Source organism: Esox lucius, chromosome 17 (assembly GCF_011004845.1).
Source record: "Esox lucius isolate fEsoLuc1 chromosome 17, fEsoLuc1.pri, whole genome shotgun sequence".
Lineage (NCBI taxonomy): Eukaryota > Metazoa > Chordata > Actinopteri > Esociformes > Esocidae > Esox > Esox lucius.
In genome coordinates, this window is record NC_047585.1 from 18,491,408 (window position 1) to 18,510,455 (window position 19,048).

The following is a 19,048-nucleotide window of genomic DNA, read 5'->3' on the forward strand; positions in this document are numbered from 1 at the left end:
ATTATAAAGTGAAAAACATGGCCTTTCCAAGCACTGCTTTCCCAATGCAATCTGTGGAGAGACGTTTAGGAAATTTATAAACTAGGCTAAATGTGTACGTTTAAACAGAAAAATAAACTGTTATTCACAGGTTGCATCGACGTCACTGTTGCCATGTCTCACACACACACACACACATATTGATGAAAGTTATGTTACAGAGATAGAATTCAAAAAATGGATGCATGGAAGGTTTCACAAATCGTTGGAATTACGGGAGTAATACATGTATGACCTAACATTTAAATTAAAGGAAATTGGTAATAGAACATTGACAAATAATTCACTTGGAATATAGTTGTAATACGTTTTTAGTAGTGGAGTCACGCAAATACTAAATACAAATTAATATTTGCAGAGACAGATGTTTCCCCTATACTGGTTCACTGGTTGTTGCTTTGTCCTTTCTGCAATCGCCTCAGCTAACTCCAGTCACTGACAAATAAAATTATCATCAAGTGACAATTAAACGGATGGGTTACAAAAAAAATAACTTCAACTATGTCAGTTTCAAGAAGTCCATCATTGTTCCTGTGCAAAAAAGCAACCTCCAGCTCAATATCAGCAAAACAAAGATTATTGTTGATCACAGGAAGCAGTGGCAGGGAGATCACGCCCCCCTACACATCAATGGGTCTGCATTAGAGAGGGTTCGCAACATCCGGTTTCTTGGTGTCAACATCAGCGATGATTTGACCTGGTCTCATCACTCTAACATCGTGGTGAAGGAGGCCAGGAAACAGCTCTTCTTCCTACACCAAATAAGGAGATTTGGCATGGATTCCAAGATACTCACCAACTTATAAAGATGCACTATTGAGAGTATCCTGACCGGCTGGGTCACTGCCTGGTATGGCAGCTGCACAGCCCTCGACCGCAAAGCACTTCAGAGGGTGATTAAAATAGCAGAGCTCATCATAAGGTCTGACCTGCCATACTTGGAGGATCTCTACACAGAGAGGTGTAGGAGGAGGAGCAAACGGATCATTACAGATCCCAGCCACCCATGCCACGGACTGTTTACCAAGCTGCCGTCAGGCAGAAGGTACAGGAGTATTCAGTCCAAAACAAACAGGCTACGGGACAGCTTCTTTCCACAGGCTTTAAAGCTGCTCAACTTGGGAATCCCTCTTCCCTTCCATCCATAGTCCATGCACACCTGTCACTTTATATCATGCGCACCTGTCACTTTTACATTGCACTACAGTTGTATAGTTATTATTGATTTGTGTTTTTGTATAGTGTTTTTATTGGTTGATTGTGTTCTCCTTTATTTTTAAATTATGACTGCTGTTGCTTTTTAACTTTATCTGCACTGTAGGGAGTAGGAATACCAACCATAACTTGTTATTGCAAATGACAAATGACCAATTGAATATTTGTATACATTTTTTTTTACATCCAAATAAACAACTCGTAACCATACTGTTTATGCTCATAACTAAAGTTATGTGAAAATGTAATATCTAATCTGCAAGTCTCTACCTATTTTTTACAGTCTATCGTCTAACTTACCTCAAGCTACCAACCGCCAGCTAGCAACCACTAGCAATGCAGAGTAGCATGCTGGTAGCATTTAGCCTTTGCTAACTTGGTAATGTTGTTAGAGCGTTGTTTCAACAACCAGGCACCTCAGCTGCATCCACACCCCACCTCTTTGTACATTTTTGGTTATCAGGGAGTTGGGCACAGTGACGTGCTGCCAAGATTGTTTTACAGTCTATGGTAGCATTACGGTACACGTCCACTATTCCGGCACGCCCACTGCCTCGGACGGATACAATTCAACTTCTATGAAGTAGAGTCTTTCATAAACAAGAGATGGTCTTCCTTGTGGGTCCATCATTGTACTGCAACAGCACATGTGAAATATTTTTTCTCCATGTGAAACGTTCTGCCACCAACTGGAGGAAAAGCTAATTATAGCAGGGGACAAGTGCAGTAAGGATTGGAGGATGGTGGAGACTGTTGGTGACTCAGGTTAGTTTTATGAGTTAGCTATGTGTTAAATGTGCTGTGTTTATTTAGCATTGAGTTGTTTGTTTTATATGGCAGCACCATAGAAATATGTTGTCTGCTAGTATAGTGCTCATTATAACGTGTGTTTTAATTTTGCCCATGTCATTTTGGTTGGTTTCATGTTAAATAAAAAAAGTTAATGAAGGCATGTCAACACAGCACTCCCCTACCGAAAAACAAACAGCCAAAGCGGTTACGCCCATAAACAGCCACCTGGGGCAAGGCAGCATGTTTGCAGGGGCAGTCGTGCCGTAACCGTGGATGTGCATCGTTAGAGTATCATGGACCAATGCCTGGTGTCCGCACTGGAAGGGAGGGGGAGCAGCATGGTGACAGAAGCAGGCGGACTCCGGGACTTCCCTGTCATTATACAGGGAAGTGGGGACATATTGGAACGGGTTACCATAGAGATAACAATCGAAAGTAGAAAAAATATAATACCATTCAATAAAATTACATCTGAATATATTATAGAAGACACTCCTGACAACTCGGGAGGCGAGTGGGGAGGCAAGAAATCTTCCTAGGTTGGCAGCTGCCAACCCTTTACCACCCCGGTGGTTTCGCCAGTGTTCATGCAATATGCCAAAGCAACCAGCTGCAGACATGAACAAATTCAACGCTACATTAAATCTCTAGGCAACAACAGAACATGATGCCTCTGGTGTCTGGATGGCAGGCACGACTGTGAGGGTACAGCACAGACACTACCGGCCTTGGGCTCTATTCACCACTCATGTTTCCAGTGACCTCGGAGTACACTGTGTGTGTATTAACTTGTAACACACCTCTGTCTGAAATATAGGATGTTGTGCATCACAGGTTGTTGCCGTCTTAGATGTCAGTCCAGTTATGAAAAATAAAAGGTGAGATGTTTCTGGTAGTGAAATAAACAATAACACCATGCTTAGTTTGTTTCTAAAACGGCGTTTGAACTTGAGTAATATGAATTTCTTCCTCAAACCCCTGCGACTGGCTCCTTCTCCAACTACACTTGTGACACAAACTGTAAGCCAGTGTATTCATTATTTAGTTTACGTAGTTTGTCCAAACTATCTACCATTTATACAAGGATTTGGGAGAATTTAGGTTATTTTGTGTTGTTATAGGTTCTGCAGTCTACAGTATCAGAGCTCAGTTTTTCAATTGAGTCAATGGCATCGTACCATCTTTGGTCATTCCAACTCTTTTCATTGTGAGTCCTCACTTCCCTGTACAGTTTCTTAATTTCTAATTTCCCTGTACAGTTTTTTGTTTTATCAGTGATCTGATTGTTAGATTGGATGTAAACCATTTCAAGAAGCCTAAAGACTCAGCAAATGATAGGCTACACATCGTTATTCGAATAGCACAACATGCTGCGTTTTCACAACACGTAACACGTCAACCCGCAAACTCCACCCTAAGTCCTAAAGTCCGGGGCTTGGCACCAAGTGAGAGCCGGGCTACTCGGCAATGGCCTAGTGGTCGACTGGCCCTGGCTCGTGTCAGTGGAAACAGAAACATTTCATTTTCGAGACATATGACAACCGAGGACCCACAGTCCCAGGGGTCCTTCTCATTTTGTGGGCCATGGGCCCCAAGTCCCCATGATTGACCCACCAAGAGGCCCTATAGATCAGTACATCAGTAACAGTGTTGGGTCTTACAAGCAGGGCATGGACTATCAGCAGGGTCAGACACCACCTGCACACCTGTACAACGACAACCAGGCTCCACCCTCAGGCCCCTCCTACAGAGGACCTCCCCCTGTATTACAGTGTAGGCCATAATGTGGATGTGTATTTCTCAGTTTTGCTCTCTAGTAAAAACTGTTACATTGTAAAAACATCACTTTTCACCTTATTTTATTGTATGAACATCTTGGCTAATATTTGGGGGGGGGGGGGGAACATACCATTTTAATTAGTTAAGTGTTGCAGGCTTTGTTTTTACGTATCTCAAATGAAATTAAACGCTGCTGATCACATCATCCAGCAAGACATTTCCCTAATGGAAGCCCTGGTGCATCTCTATTCCCTGGCAATGTACCTTGGTTAGGAATCACCTCAAAGTAATAGAGTAACTACCTCACCTTCCTTGTAAAATAGCATTTTAGTAGAGGAAGTAGAGGAAATAAAAGCAACATTGAGAATGGATAATGTGACAACTACAAACACTGATCGCTACAGACTGAATTATTTGGACAGTTTGTGCTTGTATGTTCAGCATTTCATGGATGTACTGTATGTATATAAATATTACAGTCAAAAGTTGTAATTGAAACATCTTGATTTTGTTCATTATTGGGCAATTAAACATATTGGACATAGTAAAAAAACAAAAACACAGCAAACAAATTATACATTGGTAATAAATTGTAGTAGCAATTGTCATGAATTAACCCATTTAGGCACATCTGATGGTACAAATGTTTAGACACTATAGTGCCTTTATAATAGGCCTTTCAAATACTGTAAGTAGTAAAAACTGTAACATTGGAAATAAGTACATAGTAATTATAAAACTAAATGACCTGATCATTGCACCGACTTGTCTTGTCAAATTACTTTTGAAAACCCTAAAATATAGTACTATAACATTTCCATTTGGAGCAATTGTGGATGACAATACACTGAAAAACAAGAGTCACATGATCAACCAGGTGAACTCTTCCTCATGAGAAGTCCCACCTGGCACACAAATACAGTGGGGCAAAAAAGTATTTAGTCAGCCACCAAATGTGCAAGTTCTCCCACTCAAAAAGATGAGAGAGGCCTGTAATTTTCATCAAAGATACACCTCAGAAAAATCCAGAAAATCACATTGTAGGATTTTTAATGAATTTATTGGTAAATTATGGTGGAAAATAAGTATTTGGTCAATAACAAAAGTTCATCTCAATACTTTGTTATATACCCTTTGTTGGCAATGACAGAGGTCAAACGTTTTCTGTAAGTCTTCACAAGGTTTTCACTCACTGTTGCTGGTATTTTGGCCCATTCCTCTATGCAGATCTCCTCTAGAGCAGTGATGTTTTGGGGCTGTCGCTGGGCAACACAGACTTTCAACTCCCTCCAAAGATTTTCTATGGGGTTGAGATCTGGTGACTGGCTAGGCCACTCCAGGACCTTGAAATGCTTCTTACGAAGCCACTCCTTCGTTGCCCGGGCGGTGTGTTTGGGATCATTGTCATGCTGAAAGACCCAGCCACGTTTCATCTTCAATGCCCTTGCTGATGGAAGGAGGGTTTCACTCAAAATCTCACGATACATGGCCCCATTCATTCTTTCCTTTACACGGATCAGTCGTCCTGGTCTCTTTGCAGAAAAACAGCCCCAAAGCATGATGTTTCCACCCCCATGCTTCACAGTAGGTATGGCGTTCTTTGGATGCAACTCAGCATTCTTTCTCCTCCAAACACAACGTTGAGTTTTTACCAAAAAGTTATATTTTGGTTTCATCTGACCATATGACCTTCTCCCAATCCTCTTCTAGACCATCCAAATGCTCTCTAGCAAACCTCAGACGGGCCTGGACATGTACTGGCTTAAGCAGGGGGACACGTCTGGCACTGCAGGATTTGAGTCCCTGGCGGCATAATGTGTTACTGATGGTAGCCTTTGTTACTTTGGTCCCAGCTCTCTGCAGGTCATTCACTATGTCCCTCCATGTGGTTCTGGGATTTTTGCTCACCGTTCTTGTGATCATTTTGACCCCACGGGGTGAGATCTTGCGTGGAGCCCCGGATCGAGGGAGATTATCAGTGGTCTTGTATGTCTTCCATTTTCTTATAATTGCTCCCACAGTTGATTTCTTCACACCAAGCTGTTTACCTATTGCAGATTCAGTCTTCCCAGCCTGGTGCAGGTCTACAATTTTGTTTCTGGTGTCCTTTGACAGCTCTTTGGTCTTGGCCATAGTGGAGTTTGGAGTGTGACTGTTTGAGGTTGTGGACAGGTGTCTTTTATACTGATAACAAGTTCAAACAGGTGCCATTAATACAGGTAACGAGTGGAGGACAGAGGGGCCTCTTAAAGAAGAAGTTACAGGTCTGTGAGAGCCAGAAATCTTGCTTGTTTGTAGGTGACCAAATACTTTTTTTACAGAGGAATTTACCAATAAATTCATAAAAAATCCTACAATGTGATTTTCTGGATTTTTTTCTCTCATTTTGTCTCTAATAGTTGAAGTGTACATATGATGAAAATTACAGGCCTCTCATGAGTGGCAATTGATTCTACCAATTGAGGAAGACAGAGCAGTGCATCACCCTCTCCAACAACCTGCAACACACTTGAACCTCATTTTGATTGTGATTGGTAGTTCAAAGTCCATGGCTGAATCTCAAATCGCATACAGGCATTCTATACAGTATTGTATGCCAGATTAGTATGTGAGAAGATAAGTATGTCCCAAGCCATCGTACGCTGAATATAGTATGCCAAAAGTTCTTAGCTGTTCTACTATTTCTCTCTGATTTTCGAAGTATTCATACGTGCATGCTTTTTGGGGTAATATAGACCACAACGCCTTGCGCACTAAAAGAAGCAGTTTATTTTTGCTGGGCTGGTGACAGCTCATTACCTCCTGAAACATCAATGCTTTTGATCTCTAAGTTCCTCTGTTGTAATCATTAGTGGCTGTGTTGGGCTCTCCCACATAATCTCCACTGTCTTTCTCACCTGTAGCTACCTAACGCACATTACTTTTTCTCTTTTCTTTTGAACGTCAACTCATTTGCTATCTTTTAGCTCATCTATAATGTCATTGTTATTTCTTAATTGTTGAGATTATCAGAATGAGTATCTTCCTCTGAACCTCTTCTATATTTGATAGGTGGGCCCTCTTCTCTCTTGACTGCTGTTCTCTTTCTCTGATCACTGCTAGGTGCCTTAGTGGTAGGGTCAGTGGTAGCTATTGAGTTACTAATTGCCAAAGCTCCATAACTGGAATGAGAAGTACTATTTTGACTAATTAGCAGATGCTCAGTTGCTGAATCATTACGGGTGTTTTGATCCCCTCCATTTTTAGTCTTGGAGCCCTGTCTGGACCCTGTGTCATGGCCCCACTGACTTGGCATGTTATTCTGAGGTATTGATACCTCTGTCATCCCCCCACTGTAACTTTGCTGATCCAACTGCATGAAGTCACTGGCCTCACCTGCCATTCTAATCTTATTCATGGGAATGTTACCATGTGCAATGTACATATTCCCCTGTTTAATAGCTGTTGTGTCATCACCTGAGAATGGCTCCTCCTCAAACATACTCTGAATTGTCTTGGGGCACCACACAAACTCATGTTTGGGCTCATAGTGCTGGTAGGCATACTTCACTAATTCCCTTCGCTCTTGCTTATCAAGGACAGCAAAGATGAAGTAGTTGAGTGCACTTTCCTTCACACTGTCCAGCCTGCCCTTGACCAGTGTCTGTTCCAGGAAGAACTTGACCAGCGGGGCCTGGTAGTGGGGGAAACCCAGGGTGCCCAGGCACTTCAGGATGCGGGTGATTCGAAGGTTGTTGTGTGAGTTTCTGCAATTAACAAAATAACAACAACATAATTACAGGATAACACTGCCTTACCAAATGTGGTTGATGAGTGCCTGTCAATGGACCTCTGCTCCTGAGTCAAGAGCTCTGCATGCATTCTCTACATGTGCCACATTTGGCACTAATCTGACACAATACTATAGAGCTGTTTTGTGGTAGAGGAAGAACTATTCAGATTTCATATTTAAATAACTGAAGTTGAATATTGCACATGGCCTAAGTGTTTGTGTAACATATTGGGACATGGGTTAAAACAAGAAGAAGCAATGCGTTGATGAAGTTGTCAAAGTAGTGAATGTAAGTAAAGCAAAACCTGCATTCAGTTCTGTAATGTGACTAACAACAGAGTTCACTCTCCGGAGTCTCCATGGATTAGGACATTTGTCTTGGGTACTGGTCTCTTTAGCTAATGTTCCATTCCATAAATCCTTCAGACCTTCATACAGCAATGCAGTTGTCTTAGAGTGGCAGCTTTTACAAGTTAAAATTGCCAACATGCGTGCATTTGACACATTTATTAAATAATAGAAATGTAGGAAGGAATTTTTGTTTTATACCTGTATGACAATGTTTTATGAAATTAAATGGTTAAGGGGGTAGCATTAGATTGGGCTGTTGAAAATGCCAAATGTATAAATTTCTAACCTGTCCAGGTTCTCAAATCGCTTACGCCAGTTTTCTGCTGTTTCCACATCTCCTGTTGTTTCATTTGACAGCTTTATGCCATAAAAGTCCAACATGAGCTTATAGGACTTGAGCAGTCTCTGCTTGGCTGTGTCATTTTGGAGGAAAGCCTGAGAAGGAAGTTGATTTGAGGATAATTTACCACCAATTAGATATGAAATACAGAGCTTTGAAGAAATCTATCAATTTCTAATCAACAAAAACTAATATGCAAGAACAAAGAGATTTGTATATTTTTTCATGTATTTAATGAACTGACTTAGGTCACCCCTGTGAAAATGTGATAACTGACCTTTGTGACCCCTATGAAAATGTGATGGCCCCTTTACTTTCTATAACTGGTCTAGCTCCAATTGCATCTGATATATGTGGATCAGTTTCGAACATCACTGTTCATTTTGGCCTAACAATTCAATGCCGAACCACTCACTCAGCAACATTTCATGAAATGTATTTGTTTTCAGCCATTCCGACATTCTTTTGTTTTGGATAACTGTCTGCATGACCCTTCAGATTTAGCTCATGAGTGGATTGGTTGACATTCTCTTTTAGTTATTGTTTCTTCACTGATGCAGTTATTGTTTCTTCCAGGTCCTGATGCAGCAAAGCACCCCCAAATTATGCCAATACAACCGCCATGACTGTTGATATGGGCTCAATGCTGTGGAAATCAGGGTTTGGTTTCCAACAGAAATAACAATGGCCCTCATTCATGAAATCTCAGAAAAGATCTCAGATTCAAACGTTGGGAGAGACTTACAATCATCTCTAAGTGTGATTCACGAAACTGGTCAAAATGAATGTAGATGTCATCGCAGATTGGTACATCGGATAAAGCCGTGGATGTGACAACGCCCTGCACCTGTGACACACCCGTAATTTATGCGGGTATGGCGATCAGCATCCTATGAATTGACAGATTTCAACAAATTATAATAATTAACCATTTGTCATTCTCCGTGACAAAATCAGCGCTGTTACGGAACACTTTCACGTCTCAGCCCAGAGCCAAAGTCCTTTAAAAACAAGAAACCAGGCATGCCTACTTCAGCCAGACCACAATAGAAAGTATTGCCCTCTTGAGATTCAAACCCGGGTCGCCAACGTGAAAGTGTGTCGCTAACCTGTGTCGCTAACCACTACACCACAGAGCTCTATGTTTGACGGGTGTCAGTATAGCCTCGTGTCTATGACAAATCCTATTTTGCCACTAGTAATTTTAACAGCTAATTGGCCATTCGTGAATTATATTGATACAGTTAAACTGACTAAAGTTTCTTACTAAGTTTACCTCCACCACAAATAGCCTTTTTGAACTGTTAGCTTTTGCCACTGGCCGTTTGAACAGCTTATTAGCCAGTAATAGGCTGTACAAGTATCTACTAACTTACTGGAATAGTCATAGGAATTGAGCAACTGCTAGCGAGTCTGCCAAAGCTATTTCATTTCATGGCATCAGAACATATTTTTTTTTCTTTAATGGCATAACAATGTGCTTTTTGCTTTCATTCGTGAATTACATTAATACAATAACTATCAAGAAAGGTGACGATAACTAACTATCATAAAGTGAAACGACGAGAGAATCGTGGAAATAAAATAAGTCGTTGTTCACAACAGATTTGAACTTGAGCCTTCCACATGAGGCACTGTCTTTAACCATAACGCCACGGCATTACGCATTTCATCAGTTGCTAAACACTATTGAACATTGTGTTAAACTGACTAATGTTTCTTATTAAGTTTACCTCCAGCAAAAATAGCAGCTATGAGCTGTTAGCTTTTGCCACTGGCCGTTTGAACAGCTTATTAGCCAGTAATAGGCTTATTGGTTTCTACTAACTTCTTAGGAATAATCATAAGAATTGGGGCAGTCAGTCAGTCACTCAGTAAGAGACATTCGCTCCGCTTACGCAGTCCGGCAAAAAGCAAGCTCTGCCATCCTTATTTATCCTCTCACTAGCCAATTTAAGACCTGTTAGCTAATAAAGATGCCAGCCACCGAAATTATAAAGACCATTTATGATCTCCAGTATGTCGATACGCCCTGAGTGACTTAGGAAATGCTACAAACACGAAGGCATTTCAAACCTTACAAACGTATGAACAGAAATAAGAGACAAAATGCATAATAAAGTGACATAAATAATACAATTATAGCCTACCCTAGTGACACTATTTAATAATGTAGTAGCCTACGTTTGTTTGTGCTGTATTCATCGTCATCTTGTTTTATATTAGGCATACCTATTATAATTATAATTGTGGTTGTTGTTATTGAGGCTGTTATGATTTTTGTTTTAGTGATAATGATAGTCTTCGTGCAAATCAATAATGATCTTATTTTTTGACATTGGTTTACACTGTCTTCGACCAGACGTGAGTTTGATCGTAAGTATGAGACAAAGATAATATTGATGGATATCAGCTCTGTCGGTGAAATGATCATACGATCATTTTAAGATCAAATTTGATTGTACGCATCTTTCGTGAATGAGGACCAATGTTACTTTGTAAAATGTTCCTTTTTAAAAGTCAACTACATTTGACAGGCATGATGGGATGAACTAGACACTCAAATCTCTTTAAGACTTGAAGGATAGCGTAGAATTCCTCCATACATGTTCAGTTCACTTGAGAAAATTCTTATACACGATCCTACACAACTTGCACTATCCTCAACATATGCCAAAGCGGAGAACCAGAAAGCAGAGACAATTTTTCTCTTGGGTTGTGTCCTATAGTACTCTACTCAATATAATAACAGATAACTATGTACATTCTGATACATCCATAAATAGAGTACTGTAGACAATATTTTCTTTCTTAGAGAGAGTAATAGGAGTACCTTAATTTCCTTCTTGGTTAGTTCCTTGGCTTGGTAATTCATTCCTGGTTCTTGAAGAGGGAACAACCTAAATGAAATGTTGTTTAAAACAACAGTTTTTACTACTTTTTCAGGGATTCTTGGAACATCTGTACTTCATTCATATATTCTTTGTAAGCAGGTGAAGATTACGTCCATAAATTGGTCCTGGCAATTCTAAAACACCTGCTAAATGTTCACTTTACTGGCTATGATCTGTTAGACAGGCCCACTGGGGCATTGGTGATTTGCCATGAATCCCAGATGACTGGTGATTTGCCATGAATCCCAGATAATCCCGGTGCGCCCCTGTTCATAATAAAAATGTACTTTTGTAAAAAGGTTTGTTTATCCTCAGTGGTGTTATGGTAAACAGATTTAAACCAAAATGAGTGTATCATAGTAATTTAAAAGGTGGTCATGGCAATTTCAAAGCACTTTCTTTAAATCTATGAAAAGAAGAGAACTTTACAGACCCTGAGTTGTCTTGTTATACTACTTGTACTGAAGACATCAGAGACAGAAGAAGATTTAAACTTCCCACTCCCACATTTTATTCTGAGTTGTGTATGTACCACGTTTTGTCAAAAAAACCAAAGTAGACCAGACTCCTAAGTAAGACACTGGAATCCCCTGCTCAGGACAATGCTTTTACTCTGGACATACAAACAAGAGTTCAGGCAAACATTAAGCTATGCCTGAATAATAAAATAATTGCATTGATTAAAAGCCAATATAAAATCTGAAACAGGAGACTTACCATTGGATGTATGAGTGGACTCTCTCCAGTTTTGAATAATCCCCTTTCCATTTGTTGTGAAAGTCATCAATGGAGACACCTAATCAGAGCAAAAGTTTCAGTTAGAAATGTCTTGTAGTCTTGTCATATATACACAACATTTAATAAACAGTATAGATTACCATCGGGAGAAGAGGTCCTTTGTCCAAGGTAGAACTTTAAATTAGGCATATCCTAGAAAGAAGATGCAATGTAATAGAGGAGACATTCTGCAGATACCTGTACAGTATCTAAACAGAATAACAGAGTCATTTAAGCAGTGACATTCTTAATCAAATAATTATGGTTTTCTCAAATGTTACAAACAATCAAGAGTTTTCTTACTTGAACGCTGGAGTAATTGTTCATAGTACGCTCCTGTGAAAATTCGATAAAAAAGAAAAACTGTTAAGACTTGGTAAGATCTACTGCTTCCAGTCTATGATTGACAATCTGCAGTAGTACTGTAATGTGATAATACAGTCTCTAAAAATCTTTACGAGGTGGATACAATAAGCATATAGTGTTTAAGAAAATAATTGTTATAATTAAGAGAATAATGACTTACTGGATAATCATGTCGATACTTTTGCATATCTCTTGCTGCATTTCTGAATATGTTAAACCTGTATGACTGGAAATAAATTATTTTTGTAAAACAAAATGTCAGATACTGGAACATCCTAGTTTTAGAAACCCAGTAACACCTGGCATTAAAATGTGTGCACTCTGGCCACATGATGACTGTTCTGACACATCTATTCCATTTATGAAGATTTGTTGTTGTGAACAAAATTCAGGTAGTAAAGGAAATATGGCCTGTATAGCTTGTTCTTAGACACCGGAGATGTAACAAAATAAGAGATACTTTACAGTACTTTCAGACAAATGGCTTCATGCCATATATAGCATTTTGAAGTGAAAAATCTTGTGGATGACAACTATATTTCTCCATTTCTAAAAATACAACATTAGTCATGGTCATGGCACACTTTTTGTAATTGCGATTAAAGATTCAAACCTGACTCAATCAATAAAATGTTGTACTTAATAGAAAATTATATTAGTTTGTTGTGTCCTCTTTTGACTCAACAGAATCTAAAATTTAGAGAAAATCAGATATGGCATTCTGGGTTTACTGAGTAAGTAAACTTTTTACAAATCAACATATGGCATGAAATGGAGGAGTATTGGTCGGTAGACTAAACCTATTAAAAACAATGCCTACTGAGGATGGAATTTTTCAGTTTTCTTATTGGTTAATTACAGCCATGTTTGATGGAGTGCCCCACCAAACCGTCTGTGAATTATGCCAAGTGTGTGGGAACAAGATTAAACAGCTATTGATACGAAAAAAGTTATTTTCTCTGAATATGCAATTTTAAACTACCTTTACCTTCTATACTTAACTAGGAACATTTATTTACAGAATTATTAAACAGTGCAAATCCTGAATTGGCTGATAGCTATGGACAGGTATACAATTCCATCACTTTTTACTATTCTATTAACAGTAAGGCATCCTAGGCGTTTGTGGTATATTGCCAATTCGCAGTACCACCGTTTGGAAGATTAAATATCCAGCCTTTGAAAGGATGCTGCCAATATGATTATTTAGATTATTGGGTAGGCTACATCTGAAACTCATAGAAACACAGAACAGGGCTGATGTGCAGTGGCTAATGTACGTACACGTTGGGCGCTTCTTCTACGAACAGTTTCTCCTGTTTGATCCTCCCACGTCGAGTCATACTCACAGTCGTACTCGCAGTCGTACTCGGAGTCGTAATCGCAGTCGTACTCGCAGTACTTGTCCTTTTTTTCAACAGGCCAAAATGACATGAGAACCGTGGAATTGTCCATTTCATATTGAGGTGACTGTAGACTGTTACGAGTATTATTGGGCATGAAAGCTCTCCGGACGAGTGTGAAGATGCTACCCCAAATGCTCAGCAAAGTGTTCCACCCGCTCTTCTGTGAATATTGACAAGAGAAAACATTTCTACTGATGCCAATTATATTAAAAAAAAAAGTTATCTTGCACACTTATATAGACATTATGATTATGAATTTCTTTTCTAATACATTTTTAATATCATTTTATTCTTTTTCAAAATATAAAAGTTTATTTGTAAGATTCAATATTCTAGCTTTGTTGTTTAGTGCAATAAAGATTGTTTGATAATTGGGTACATGTTATACTCGCTTCAGAAAACCACAGCAGGGATAAGGGTCCTTCATATACTTACATTTTGGGTACTACTTCTATGATTGGTTTCCTCATTTTGAGAGGACGGTGGCATGATAGCTCTCCAGAATCGTGTGAAGAGGCTACGCCAAATGCTTAGGAAAGCGTTCCAACTGACCTTCTGTAAATAGTGACAAGAGAAACCAAAATGTCCACTGAATATCCAATATAAAACAAATTGAGACAGAAAACACCATGTACTAGTTCAACCATTTACTGGATAACTATGCACAGCAATGTCCAATTAATGTTTTGGCATTACGTTCGGGTCCTTTGGGGTAACTACTGCCATCAGCTTATTGTGTATATGATACTACCAACAATAACATTACTCCATAATATTACTTATGACATCCCCCTAGGCCATGAATGAGGTATGCAGCACCAATCCCCCCAACAAATGATACTCCGAGACAAACAGGTGAAGACAGGGCTGGTGCGTCGATTGGCACATGCATGCTAGTATGACCATCGGCATATCAGACTGACTAACCTGATGATATAATAGACAGGTATGAAATCTGATATTGTGATAGTAATTGTAATGTTTACCTCATACACTCACCATGTTGCATAGGCCATTAGACCAAGCATTTTATGTAAAATGTCTGTGAACATTGAGTTATTTGATTAAAATTACTACTAATGTATGGTGCCAATAAGATTGTTTTGATGGTTGGGTACACAGCAGGGCCAAGAGGCCTTCATATACTTAATTCTGCACGCAGTGTATTAGGCAAATCTTATTCATCAAGATGTATTTTATTGTTGAAGAAACACAGCTCTCAGTCAATCCAAAATATCACTGAACCTCAAACCTGAATGTTTAACAAAGGATCTTTGTTTTGATCTTTCTCAGGGAAATACATAAGTGTGCACGATAATTAGGCAACAATTAGTGTGCAGAATTATTTGGCAATTAAATTACAAAAATTATTTCTCCAACTCTCTTGTTTATTCTACATTTGTTAAAGTAAGTGCAAGAAGTAAAATGAAAATTAAATAACATTTCTGGCCTTTCAATAATATTAAGTGATCGATATAGCCACCCTTCTTTTCAATTACTGCCATGAGCCTTCCATCCATGCAGTCTGTCAGTTTCTTGATCGGTTCACTATCAAGTTTCACTGAAGCAGCAAACACAGCCTCCCAAATGCTGTTCAAGGAGGTGTATTGTCTTCCCTGACTGTAAATCTCACATTTGAGAAGGGTGTGAATGTGTGAATTGTATTCAGTTGTGGTCTTCTTTAAGCCTTCTTGACCATGGCCATGTCTGAGCACTTGACACCTTGTACTTCTGGACACTCCAGGTAGGTTGCAGTTCTGGAATATGGTGGCACTGGAAGATAATGGGTTCCTGGTAGCTTCACGTTTAACTCTTCTCAAGTCTTTTGCAGTTAATTTGCATCTTTTATTCTCCATGCATTATGGACTATTCACAACAAAACGATTTGAGTGTCCAGTGGTCATGCCTCAATAATTTAGCCATTTCAAGAGTTTTGCATCCGTCTGAAAGGCATTTTACAATTTATGACTCTTCAGTGTCAGTTATATAATTTTTGGCCCATTTTACCTGAGGTCAAGAAGCTGCCTAATAATTATGCACACCTTGATATAAGGTGTTATTAATTGTTGCCACACCCTCCCTCATTACACAAATTCATATCACCTGAAAATGATTCAATCCAATGAGCATTCAAGTTTATGGTTTGGAGTTGGAAAATGTGCATAGAAATAAACAGGGGCGACTGGTCATTAGGGACAGGTGGGGCACAGCCCCGCGCTGCGCTGCTCCTGTGTATGCAGGACATACGCACACAACCAGGACGGGATGAGGCCATCATAAGTGAGGCATACAGCCTGTCAAAAAAAGGTCTGCGACCGAGCCTTTCTGCAGCTGCTGGATTTTTTTTTCTTCCTTATGCCAGAAGTTGTTTTATACAACACTCTGCAAAAACGGAGCATTAACGCATATGGGATTAGCAGTGCGCTCACCAGTTTCAAGGAGAATGTCCAGAATATGCGGAAGCAAACTGATGAATGAGCTGCCACTTTTCACGATGGAACAGACGAGCCAGGCCGACGAGTAACCAACACAGCGCCGGTGATGAAGGAGGCATGTGACACAGTCATCTCCCAGGTGGAGCAGAGGTTTTCACTAAGTGACCACCTGATCGCTGCCAAGCTGGTTGACAGCTTGCTCTTCCCACAATTTGTCCTGTCATTCCCTATATCTGAGCTTGACCGTGCGGTGAAACTATGGCCTCTAGGAAACCAGGAAAAGTTGAAGTCTGAGCTGACCACTCTGTACTGCCACACTGAGCTTCACACTGGTAAGACGGCCCTGTCTCTGTTAAGATCCATCCATGAGAACAACCTAGAGGAGGCTTTGCTGAGACTGTCACTCTGCTGAAAATGATCATTACACCTATGACGACCTCCGAGTCAGAGAGGCACCTTTCCAACTTGAAGAGGGTAAAAACCTTCACTTGCAATACCATGGGACAGCCACGACTCAACGCATTCGCCATGTTGTCCATCGAAAGCCAGCTACATGTCATAATTCCCAAAGTAATCAAAAAGTTTGCAGAGAGAAAGGTGGCACAGCGATGTTCTCTCTCTCTCACTCACACTCACTCACTCACTCAACTAGACGTCTGAAAGATTAAATATCATAGTTTTGTTGTGGACTATGGTGCTGACATGTCAGGTGTATCATCTATTACCTAAAGGCATGGAAATATCTCAGGCAAACGCTACACGACATGATAATTTGCCAAGGTATAAATTACGCTTACAACGATGCTTAAATCCGTCTCAAGTGAACACATCACTGCTGCTGGATGTAACTTTTCCCTATTTTGGAAGCAACCACTAAAATATATGGCATTCGGATTTGGTAGCTTTTTTTTACCGTTTCACTTTCGTTTCTTAGCTTGTAGTATAAGCTATGCCCCCACCCGCATTCATAAGACATACGTCATGGGAAAGCAGACAGACGTCGATTAAAGGTATATAAAGTCGAAAACAGTTGGAACTATTGTACCAGACAAAACTGTCGGGACCTGTGGCAGTTAAACACAACGTTAAACAGTCTAACAGTTTATTCGAGTCTTAAAGTTTACAGATTTAAAACAAATCTAAAGCAAAGATATTTTTAAAACTCAAGGTCACTGCCTGCTTGCATGATTGTAATTCTGATGACTTTGTTGTAAAGTGACACCAGGCAGACAAGCAGTGATCTTGGATTCATACCATATTTCCTTAAGCAAAGACGTTCCCGCTAAGTTCCTTTGACAGTGTTGCTCCGTGTAACGAAGAGTCATAGCTGCAGTGCGGGAGCAGTTCTGTAAAGGTTGTCAAAGACTGATTATAAAGCAGTGCCCACTGCTGGCCCTCCACTATCACTTCCAGCAGGATGTGATCTTTCGCTCAGGGACTGATCACATGCATCATAGACCACACCCTGCCTAGCTTCAGACCCAGCAGTAAGGTACTATGCCGCTGTTGACTGGATTTTGGGTTGGATAGTTTCGTTTTTGAGGAAGTAAATTGGGATGATTTGAAATGAATGATGGAAAAATCAGTATGATATGTATTACAATAGTGGAATAGCTGAGGGTAAGGATTGGGCTGAAGGGTCAGATGGGTTCATAATTTACCAAAAAAGGATCTGAGCAACTTTGACAGGGCCAAATTGTGATGGCTAGACAACTGGGTCAGAGCATCTCCAAAGCTGCAGCCCTTGTGGGGTGTCTGCAGTGGTCAGTACCTATCAAAAGCGGTGACCTGTTGATGGGGTCAGGGACGGCAAAGGCTCATTGATGCATGCATTCAGGATACATACTACCCAGTTTATCATTTACAAATATGCTGTAGTCTACATTGTATTTGCTGCTCATCATCTGTTCATAATTTCCCCAAATAATCCAGGTATTATCAATTACTTTGAGGTATGTTTTTTTTCAGCTGAATCCTTATCACCTGGTCACAGTCCTCTGCTCTCCCTGAAGGTGCTCTCCCAGAGGAATGAAAGGTCTGTCATTCTGCCCTTTTGGTTAATAAGCCTCAAAGCACCAATCACATTAGCTGTAAAGTTCAAATGCTTCTGTGACACCTGGGTATCCCTCTGGGGAAAAGTGTCAGTGCCTTTGGCATTAGCACAAAAGAGACCTACATTCACAGTGATGTGGGCTTGGATATAGAAAGTTATTGGTCCCTTTTATACAGAAACATACAGCCTAACAGTTGCTTTGCATGAACTCTGAAAGATCTATGTACACTAAACAGACAATAGATTCTGCTGCTGTGCCCTAACCTCCATATATATATCTGTTTCTTATTCCCACAGATTGTAATGCAAAGACTGTAGTGTGTGGGCTGTTATCAGTGTAAAGACATCATCATGCTCTTGGTTATATCATCTCTTCCATCTGGGGATGGGTCTGTGGCAGATGAGTGGCCTGGGGTTGACACACTCATTTCATGTTATCCTGTCAGAGATGGCTTAGAGGCTGAGTCTGGCTGAAGAGGAGAGAGGTAGGTGCTTGGTAAATCAGATAATACACTGTAATGGGTCCCTAGGCGTCAGCAGGAAAAACATCACTAGAGGGTTTAGGGACTCGAATATCACTTTGTGTTTTATCTGAATCATAAGCCAATATGTATAAAAATATCTTGCTTGTTAAACTTCAGTGTTCACTTGTTTGCTCATATTCTTTTTTCTTACTTTAAAGCTGTCATTTTATAACTGACCGGCCATGATAACTATGCATGTTGGTTAATCAATTATCTTTTGGAAAATCATCATCATCATTTTCTTCCGCTTATCCGGGGCCAGGTCGCAGGGGCAGCAGACTAAGCAGAGATGCCCAGACTTCCCT

The 19,048-nt window shown here is 40.1% G+C and overlaps 1 protein-coding gene and 1 long non-coding RNA gene across 2 annotated transcripts; one reads left to right on the forward strand and one right to left on the reverse strand.

Moving 5' to 3' along the window:
* The first annotated feature begins 1,479 nt into the window (after positions 1-1,479).
* LOC109616764 lies at positions 1,480-19,038 on the forward strand. Its single transcript, XR_002198037.2, has 4 exons — positions 1,480-2,019; positions 18,135-18,201; positions 18,517-18,704; positions 19,006-19,038. It is a non-coding gene; the product is annotated as an uncharacterized LOC109616764 (long non-coding RNA).
* LOC105017341 (opioid growth factor receptor-like) lies at positions 6,195-17,574 on the reverse strand. Its single transcript, XM_013138307.4, has 10 exons — positions 17,421-17,574; positions 14,167-14,286; positions 13,610-13,891; positions 12,486-12,551; positions 12,263-12,295; positions 12,061-12,112; positions 11,900-11,978; positions 11,122-11,188; positions 8,235-8,383; positions 6,195-7,571 (listed from the first exon to the last, which is right to left on the reverse strand). Exons 1-10 carry the CDS (start codon positions 17,421-17,423, stop codon positions 6,818-6,820), a joined length of 1,605 nt encoding a protein of 534 aa, XP_012993761.3. The 5' UTR covers positions 17,424-17,574; the 3' UTR covers positions 6,195-6,817.
* Positions 19,039-19,048: the final 10 nt, after the last annotated feature.

Excerpts from the sequence above, each read along its gene's own strand:
- LOC105017341 (XM_013138307.4), bottom strand. Across the intron at positions 12,113-12,262 it reads ACAATTACTCCAGCGTTCAA|GATATGCCTAATTTAAAGTT; the intron begins GTAAGAAAACTC and ends TCTTCTTTCTAG. Across the intron at positions 11,979-12,060 it reads AAGGACCTCTTCTCCCGATG|GTGTCTCCATTGATGACTTT; the intron begins GTAATCTATACT and ends TGCTCTGATTAG.